Source organism: Chinchilla lanigera, unplaced genomic scaffold (assembly GCF_000276665.1).
Source record: "Chinchilla lanigera isolate Chin_1 unplaced genomic scaffold, ChiLan1.0 scaffold00173, whole genome shotgun sequence".
Lineage (NCBI taxonomy): Eukaryota > Metazoa > Chordata > Mammalia > Rodentia > Chinchillidae > Chinchilla > Chinchilla lanigera.
This window is the reverse complement of record NW_004955574.1, coordinates 325453-335144: the sequence shown is the minus strand read 5'-3', so window position 1 is coordinate 335144 and position 9692 is coordinate 325453. Positions and strand designations below refer to the sequence as shown.

Below are 9692 nucleotides of genomic sequence, written 5' to 3'. Positions count from 1 at the left end.
AAAAAAAAAAAAAAAAAAGATAAATAAATCAAGCAAGCAAGCAAGCATTGGGCACAGAGATCTCTATGTCCGTCATGGTCACCCCCTGTGGTGCCTGTTCTTCCACACAGCAGATCATTAGCTCTTCTTCCTTTGAGGATGTCTAGCAATGGCCAACAGGTCTTTTACTTCTCTCTGTGAAAAGCTGTGTGGCTCACACCCACCCCACCCTGCCTGGATTGTGCAGTCTGCGCCTACACCTGGAAGTCCCTCCCTCTCCACTGCTTTGTTTTAATCACCCATAACCAGTTCAATAAGCTGCTCAGGCTGGGCTCAGACTTCTGGTCCTCCTGCCTCAGCCTCCCAGAGTGCTGGGATTACGGGTGTGTACCACCATGCCCAGCTATATGGGGCTGCTTACTGAGCACTCCACTAGGACGCTGTCCCTCCCCCAGATTTGTACTCAACTCTCTGCCAAGGCCCTCTGCAACTTCTAACATCAATTCCTGGCACCTCTGGATCAGATGTAGGTGTCAGTCCTTATTTTGTCATTTCTTAGCTGTGTGACCTGAGTAATAAGCCTTAACCTTTCTCAGCTTCACATCTTCCCTTGTAAAATGGAAATGGTAGTACTCACCTCCTTGACCATGTCTGTAAAGCACTGGCCACTATAGAGTGTACCCAAGAAATCTCATTGAAAAAGTGGCTCCTTCTGGGGCTGGGAGGTAGCTCCGTGGCAGAGGGTGTGCTGAGCATGGGCAACACCCTGGCTTCCATTCCCAGTATGCACCCCTGCACACACACACACATCTGCACATGCGTACACACACACATGCATATACACACAGACTCACAGTTTAATGTAACAAGGAAGAGGATTTAATCAGAAAGGGGGTTTGTTTTATTTTTTGAGATAGGGTCTCACTATAGAGCCCAATCTCACTGCACGTTTGCCATGCCGTCCAGTCTGGCCTCAAACACGAAATCTTCCTGCCTCAGCCTCCAGAGTGTTGGGATTACAGGAGTGTGCCACTGGAAGAGATTTAAGGACGACTTCTTTGGAGACCCACAAACTAGTTCTGCCTCTCGCATGCTCCAGGCCTGTGCACATTCAGCTACTCATCTACAAAACAGGATCGGCCTGTGTTCCCTGCATGGCCTTGTGTGATGAGCACATCAGACCGTGCAGGTGGCTGTGTGGCGGCGTCCAGCTCACAGAAAAGGTTTACTACTAGGATGAGGAGTGGCTCTGGAGTGTGGGGGAAGCTTCAGCCTCTCCAGCCACAACGCTGAGGACGGGGCATGGGGAGCATTTACAGGCGTGGACCTAAGTCGGACAGACAGGCAAACTGAGGCTCAGGTGGCGAAGAGGCCTTTCCGTAGGACACACAGCAACTGGGAGGGAGAGCAACAGGGTCATGACCTCCTTTCAGTCTCTGTGGGGGAGAGTAGAGTCAGATGGGGGTCAGAGGCTGGGGTTGGCCCTTTAAATCCTAAGCTCCACCTTTGCTTAGAAGGGTCTCTGGGGAGTATAAAAGGGGGTGCAGCTCCTCTCTACTCCACAAGGCGTCTGCTGCTCCTGCTTGCTGGCCCCCAGTCCCTCCAGGGACACCCACTGACCACCTGCCAGGGTGCCATGGATCTGCCGCCCTTTGACTTGTGGAGGGACTACTTCAACCTCAGCAAGGTGGTGCTGGCGCTGATCGAGAGCAGGACACAAAGGCTGGAGATCGAGGAGACTGAGGAGAGAGAGGCGACCGAGGGGTCCAGCCCTGGGCCCCTGCTGGGGCGACGAGATCCAGAGCCAGGGGCCACCCTGTGCAACTTCTGCAAACACAACGGGGAGTCCCGTCATGTCTACGCCTCGCACCAGCTGAAGACGCCGGAGGGTGTGGTGTTGTGTCCCATCCTGAGGCACTACGTGTGTCCCTTGTGCGGAGCCACCGGTGGCCAGGCCCACACGCTCAAGTACTGCCCGCTCAACGGCAACCAGCACTCCCTCTACCGCCGCGGTGGACGCAACTCAGCTGGCCGGAAGGTCAAGCACTGAGGACCCTGAGGTGCCCAGCACCTGCACCCCTACCCCTCCTGGTTCAGTCCTGTCTAGATCGTTCAGCCTTACCTCTGCTCCTCCAGCCCTTTGGGGCTCCTGACCCCCAGCGCTCCAACCCTGCTGGATCCTGAAACACCAGAGGCTGCTGGCAGCCGAGCTGGCCCATCCGGGCTCCTCCTGGTGCAGCGGGAGCCCTCCCCTGGGGACTGCACACCCCCGTGGCTTGGTCTGGGCTACCTTCTTCCTGGAGTTTCAGTTCTCCTGGGGGCTGCTGGTGACCCTGGCTCTGCTCTTTGACTTCTCAACTTGGGCCCCAACTTTCGAGGCATCTTGGGCTGCCTGACCCTGCCGGACACCAGTGTGCTCTGCCAGGCCACTCTGAGAACGGAGACATGAACACGCCTGGCTCCTGAGCCTTTGAAGATGGGCACTAGTTTGAGACCGTCCACCTCCACCTTCTTCAGCACACGCAGTTTCCACATGGACCACCCTGTTACTCCTGCCTGCCTGAAGCATCCCTGCCACTAGGAGATGGGGAGAGGACGGGAACCCAGGAGGGCCAAGATGTCTCCACAAGCGCATCTGAGACTACAGGGCCTTGCTCTCTTGTTTGGGTGAGCTGACACCTTTCATCTCCCCCTAGTTGTTCTTCACGTTGTTTATCCCACTTCATTCCACCTGTCCCCAGCCCCAGCTCACCAATGGGCCCTTCTCCCCAGGGAGAGGTGCGTCTGTGCCACCTCCCGCCCAAATCGTGACACTTGGCTGTGTTTTATTGTCCAACAGTTAAATCAGCAAAGCTCCCACAGGAAAGGGGCTAAACGTACCCAGGTGGGTATGGCGATCGCCTAGATTTGATTTGATTTATTTTATTTTTTTCACGGCCAAGAAAAGAAGGGCCCCAGTCAGATTTTAAGTTGGTTGGTTCCGGGCTCGGAGCTCAGGGCCTGCATGTTGAGCGCTGGTGAATAAAGAGCGCTCTGAGTTACCTTCGAAATTGCTGTTTGTTTTTTTCCTCCAACCTGGCCCTACCCTCCGAGGCTGTGGAGGATCAGGGGAGCTGCATTGGCCCCAAGTTCCTGAAAACAGGAGGTAGAACTGCAAAGGGTCCACGGTTCCTCTCCACACCTGCCCCATACGTCCTCCCACAGGGCACTTGTGGCCTGGCCCCAAGTACCTTCCCAGCCGCTTCCAGGGCCCCAGGTTCCCCTTTCCCTGTCCTGCCCAGACTTCCTGTCCTGGCCTGTGAGACTGGGGTTCCAGAACTGACTCTGGGCTCCCAAACCCCATGGGAGAGTCGTTGACAGCTGCAGCCCCTCCCAGGGAAACACACACATACACAAAGTGTCGTGATAGCTGGGTTTCTTTTATTCCATTGTTCAACAAATACTTGTCTGACATTTATTTATGTGCTTATTTTATTTTTGCAGTACTAGGAATTGAATCTAGGGTCCCAGCTACTTTTTTATTTTTTATTTTGAAATAGGGTGGGCCAGGGATATAGCTCAGCGGTACAGCACCTTGCTTGGCAAGTACAAGGTCCTGAGTTCGATTCCCGATACCAAAAAGAAACAGGGTCCCAGGCCAGGCGTCGTGGTACACACCTCTAATCCCAGCACTTGGGAGGCTGAGGCAGGAGGATTGTTTCGAGTCTGAGACCAGCTTGGGCTACAAAGTGAGCTCAAGGCCAGCCTGAACTGCATAGTGAGACCTTGTCTCAAAAAAGAAACAGGATCCCGCTAAGTTACCCAGGTTAGACCCAAATTTATAATTCTCCTGACTCAGCCTCTCAGAGTGCTAGACTGCAAGTGTGAACTGCCACACCCAGCTTTGTTCCACAAATATTTATTAAGCACCCTCTTGGAGCCACTGGTGGGAAGGCTGTTCATTCAGAGCTGTCACACCGGCATGACATCTGAGTCCAAATGGAATCTAGAAATGACTCTCTTCTGGGGAAGGCTGCGCGAGGCAGAGGACACCACAAGTTCAGAGGTCCCACAGTGGCGCTGATGATCTGGTGTGTTCACAGAATATACAGGAAGCTGCTGAGTAAGAGATAAGATCGGAGAGCGGGATATGGGCAGAGTGCAGGACGTTGCAGACCCTGGTGAAAACCTGACCTTCATTGTATGTCCTCAACCCCCGAAATCCACTGGGCTCCTCCTCACACAGGCGCGGGTTAGGGAACCAAAGACCCCAGTGAAGGATCTTAGTTCACAAGGTCCCTTTCTGAAATGCAGCCCTGCCCACAACAAAGACCTTCAAACCAAACCACAGGGAAAGAAAAAGAGCCAGGCATGGTGGCGTACACCTATAATCCCAGCATTCAGGAGGCTGAAGCAGGAGGATCACTGAGGCCGAGGCCAGCCTGGAATGCATAATGAGTTCAAGGTCAGCCTGAACTACATAGGGAGACCATGCCTCAAAAAAGCAAAAAAATTAAATTAAATTTTTAAAAAAGCCCCTGCAATCCAAAGCCATGGGGGTAGAGTGTTGTATGCCCAGGGCAGGTCAGCCCAACACAAGAGCACCCACCAGGGTCATGTTGCCCCCAAAAGGGCACCCCTTTCTAATTCACACTAGGAGTGCATCAGGCTGGAGGCAGAGGGCCTCCCAAACTGGTGATGGAGTTTAACAAAGATACTAGGACAGGGTATGGCAGCGAACTCCTGTGTTCCCAGTGCCTGGGAGGCTGAAACAGGAGGGTTGCTGAGACAGAAGGATCACTGAGAGTTTGAAGCCAGGCCAGGCTGCACAGTGAGTTGATGGGCAGCCTGAACTATGTAGCGAGACCCTGTCTCGAAAAACAATTCTTCCCCAAGAGACTAATCTTTGTCAAACTTTGGGCAGCAGTTATGGAAAATAGGGGAGGTAGCCTCAGTACTCAAGATAACTACTCAGTACTTAATATTCAGTACTCAGTACTTAATATTCGGTACTCAGGAGAACACAGGGCTGGGAGGGGATGCCTTGGACCTGGAACAGTGAGAGGGTGCAGAAGTCATTTGGTGGTGGTGGCACAACATCCGAGGCCCCGGAAGCTGCTGGACACCTGGGTTGGGGCTTAGAAGGGAAGGCTGGAGACAGGCAAAACACGCCATCAAGTTTTACTTCTTGTTTTTTAATAAATTGAGTGATTTATTTGATGGACAATCAAGTAGCAGGGTGACTGTGAAGGACCAAGACCCTGACCTCTCACCCCTCTAGCACAGCACCTGCAGAGCTTCAAGGAACTGCCCAACATCCCCCTGGGTGCCTCTCCCAGAAGCCCTGACTTGTTCCCTAGCACTGCCCTAACAAATTACCACAAACTGATTAGTTCTGGGAGGCTGAGGCAGGAGGATTGCAAGTTGGAGCCCATCCTGGGAACTTTAGTGACTTAGTAGGACTCAAAAAAAAAAGATGAAAAAAGAAAAGGGCTGAGGCCCTGGTTCGCTCCCAGATACAGAATCCTTCTGCTCCCCGCTTGCCCCCCAGCCCTTTCTCTGCTTCTGTGCATCACACCTTCTCTGCCTCCTTCCTTCCCCGCTGGTCACTTCTCTGTGCCACTCCTGCCTCTTCTTAGGAGAAGAGCAGTCGTGGGGTCACCGGCCTGCCCTCCCCCACCACGCCCTCACCTCCCCATTATGTCTCCAGTGACCCCATAAAGTCCTTCTAAAATCCTGAAGGACTGGGGGTTGGGACTGCACATCTTGGTGTTCGGTGTTAGATGGTTTGGAGAGAAACAGACAATAGCAGCCATGCCGGGCCTAGTGGTGCATGTCTGTAATCCCAGCTACTCACAGGCTAACGCAGGAGGATCTCAAGTTTGAGGTCAACCCGGGCGACACCGTGAGACCCCTCTCAAAAAAACAAGTCCGTCGTGCCAGCTTTTTCTGAGGCAGCAGGATCACAAGCTCCAGCCCCATCTGGGCAACTTCATGACTTAGAGAGAACCTGTCTCAAAAAGTAGGAAAAAAAAAAAAAAAAGGCTGGGGATGTAGCTCAGGGCAAAGATCTTGGGTTTAATCCCTTGGATGCCACCAAAAAAAAAAGTCTCTCCAAATCACTCCTAACCTCACCACTGTCCTTGCCCTTGTCTAGTCTCTCATCCTCAACCCCCTCCTGGCCCCTACTCCAGACTTCCGTTCACTCTGCACAGTGATTTTGTTCCCTAGCGCTTTTTGTTTTGTTTTGGTGGCAGGGATTGAACCTAGGGGTGCTCTACCACTGAGATACATCCTCAGCTCTTTTTATTATTTTTATTTTGAGACAGGGTCTCTCTTTTTTTCTTTTTGGTCTTTTTGAGACATGGTCTTACTCTGAAGCTCAGGCTGGTCTTGAGTTCACTTTGCAGCCAGGCTGACCTCCGAACTTGGAACAATCCTCCTGCCTCAGCCTCCTGAGTGCTAGGATTATACATGTGTGCCACCATGCCTGGCTTTTTTTTTTTTTCCTTTTATGAAAATTTAGATGAGATATAATCTGCAGGAGTTACTAACCTGTAATGATAGGAAGAAGATGGTAGATTTGAAAAATGAGATACCTACCAAATTTTGCAGGTAATACAAGGCGAGAAGCTGTTACTGGAGTTGTTGGCTTGCAGGAGGTTAGATGAAGATGGCATTAATTGAGATAGGGAATATGGAGATGTGGAATGGTACAATGAAGTTCAGTACCTTAGGTTTGTTGCTGTAGGGTTGTTTGTTTTTTTAATTTATTTTGAGAAGGGGGTCTGCCTGTGCAGTTCAGGCTGGCCTTGAGCTTACTTTGTGGCCCAGGCTGGGCTCAAACTCACAGCAATCTTTGTGCCTCAGCCTCCCAAATGCTAGGATTGCAAGCATGTGCCACCATGCCTGGACACTTTGTAAAGATGATAATTGAAATACAAGGACAAATGAGATAGCTGAGCATGGCAGCACACACCTGGTAATCCTAGGACTCAGGAAGATGAGTTTGAGGCCAGTCTTGGCTACATAGTGAGTTCAGGGTCAGCCTGAACTGCATAGGAAGACTCTGACTCAAAACAAACAAACGAACAGTAAGAATAAATGAGAAAGCCAGGCATGGTGGCACAGGCCTGTAATCCCAGCACTCGGGAGGCTGAGGCAGGAGGATCGCTGCAAATTCGAGACTAGCCTGGGCTACAAAGAGAGCTCAAGGCCACCCTGAACTGCACAGTGAGATCCTGTCTCAAAAAGACAATGAAAAAAAAAAAAAAGAAAAAAAAAGAAATGCGATAGGTCAATAAATGAGTAGTCAAAGAAAAAAGAGAATTAGTACAAACTTGAAAATTCCCTGCATTGAAAGACTGGGAAATGGAAAAAGAACTCATTTATAAAGAGCACCTAGAGCTAAGATAACAAATTGTAAAGAGTGCAGAGAGAAGAGTCTCAGAAGTTGAGAGGCTGCTTCAAGGTATGATGGAGACTTGGCAGATTACAAGCTCCGTGTCTGTCCTATGATTCTAGTCGACACAGAAACAAGAGGAAAGCTGACTGACCTTAGAAGCTTACATAAAAACTGTGACAACTCTGGTGTCCTGTGGCACATTTCCTTTGTCCAGTTCTGATTGCAGCTGCAGCTGCAGCAGGCAGGTCTGCCAAACTTTTGTTTTCGTGGTGGTACTGGGGATTGAACCCAGAGCCTTTGCACCAAGCCATCCTCCGCCTTTTCTTACTTTTTTTTTGAGACAGGGTCTCCTTAAGTTGCTACACCGCCCAGGCTGGGCTCAAACTTGCTATCCTCTGCCCTCAGCCTCCCAGAGTGCTTAGACTCAGACGTGTACCTGCAAGTGTGGGCAAACTTGAACTCTTGATCCTTCTGTGGCCCTATTCATCATCTTCGCTCCTGGCAGCCCCCTTCTTCCCTTTACTCAGGTCAAACACACTCAGTGCCTCCTTGACGCTCCCCTCCCACCACCCCACCCCCGGGGGCGGCACAGCCAGGGCTGGGACCACCACCACCTCTCACTGTAACCACCTCCTCACCGGCACCCAGTTTCCACCCCTACTCCTCTGCCAGTTCCCCTGAGGAGCCCTCTTAAAGTTACCAGATCACACCTTCCTCTGCGAGGGGCCTGTAGGACCTGGCTCCCTTCACTCCAGCACCACGGGCTTCCTCGATGCTCGTGAAAACAACAGGCACAGTCTCAGCCAGGTGTGGTGGCGCACGCCTGTAATCCCAGCACTCGGGAGGCTGAGACAGGAGAATGGTTGCAAGTTCCAGACCAGCCCAGGATACAAAGTGAGCTCAAGACCAGCCTGAGCTGCTTATGGAGACCCTGTCTCAAAAAGATTCCCCCCCCCAAAAAAAAAACAGGCACCGTCTCATCTTTGACTGCCCTTGCTCCCTCAGCTCCTTTATGTCTTAATTCAAACGTCACCTTTTGAGAGAGGCCTCTTCTAGCCACCTTATTTTAAAATTAGAGGGGGCTGGGTGTATAGCTCAGTGGTAGTGCCTGGCATGCATGAGGCCCTGGGTTCAAACCCCAGTACCACAAATCATTCACTCAATCAAACTTCAATAAAGATACAAAATAATAAATATTAAATAATAAATAGTTATTCATTTATTTATTGTCTTTTAGAGAAGGGTTTCACGATGCAGTTCTGACTGGCCTTGAACTCAAAGCAATCTTCCTGCCTCAGCCTCCAAGTGCTAGGATTGCAGGCATGCATTGCCATGCTCGGCCCAAAATAATTTTCATAAAATAAAATTACAGGGGCTGTGGGTGTAGCTCAGCGGTAGAGCCTGTGGCTAACGTGGGGAGCCCTGCCTTACATCCCCAGCACCCTCCAAAACAATACATAATTCCTCCATCCTCAACCACCTTTCCTAGTTCAATTTCTTCATAATATACCTTCTCTCCTATAAATCTTATTTTGCTCATCTCCTGTTTCTCCCAGCTAAAAGTCAGCTCGATGAAAGTTGGAAGTTTTGTCTTTTATATTTATTGCCCCTTGGGGGCACTTCATTAATATCTGTTGAATAAATGAAGTCTGGTTTGTGGAATGACCTTGAGGACTCCTGCAAGATGCTAAACTCGTTGTTCAGCAGATTTAACGCCATCAACCCGCCGTCCACTTGATGCAACCTGTGTTCCACATTCCATACTTACGCTTAGAAGGGGCCCGGGTCAAGATCGCCCCACCTATCCATCAAAAAACTCCTCACATCTCCCTACCCGAGCCACGACGTAAAGGCGTAGACTGGGAACTTCCTAGACAACGCTGGAAGGTTGCGGAGTTGCTATGGTTACCGCGTCTGGCTGGAGCGGAATATCCCCACGGTGCCCCGCCCCAACCTGTGGGAGGTGTCAGTTCCCAAGCACCGCAGCACAGAGGCGGGAATGGAAGGCAGCAAAGAGGTTTCCTAACGCCCCTTCACCTCACCCACGCAGTTGTCATGGAAACGGAGCTTTTCCCGCCCCCCCGCTGCCTTTGTCCAAAAAAACAAAAACACTCGCGTACTTAGGAGGGCAGAATGGACTGGAACACTGCCTAAAAGCCAGAGACACCACTCGTTATCTCTCCTACTCTAGCGGTTGCTGTGGCCTGAGCGGCATCCTGGTCTGGATACCACAGCCCGGGGGGTAGCGAGGGACGCGCATGCGCGCGACAGAGTTTTACGCGTGCGCGGTTGTAGCACTAGGAAGCCAGGGGACCCAGTGCAGCGCTAA

At 51.2% G+C, this 9692-nt stretch overlaps 1 protein-coding gene and 1 long non-coding RNA gene across 3 annotated transcripts; one reads left to right on the top strand and one right to left on the bottom strand.

Moving 5' to 3' along the window:
- Positions 1-1615: 1615 nt before the first annotated feature.
- On the top strand, positions 1616-2138 carry Nanos2 (nanos homolog 2 (Drosophila)). The gene has a single exon (XM_005413823.1). It carries the CDS (start codon positions 1616-1618, stop codon positions 2027-2029), a length of 414 nt encoding a protein of 137 aa, XP_005413880.1. The 3' UTR covers positions 2030-2138.
- A 1675-nt stretch (positions 2139-3813) lies between these two features.
- On the bottom strand, positions 3814-9575 carry LOC106147532. Of its 2 annotated transcripts, XR_001232455.1 has the most exons (4): positions 9132-9575; positions 8074-8209; positions 5816-5968; positions 3814-4077 (listed from the first exon to the last, which is right to left on the bottom strand). It is a non-coding gene; the product is annotated as an uncharacterized LOC106147532 (long non-coding RNA). The 2 variants fall into 2 exon arrangements; XR_001232454.1 differs by lacking the exon at positions 8074-8209.
- Positions 9576-9692: the final 117 nt, after the last annotated feature.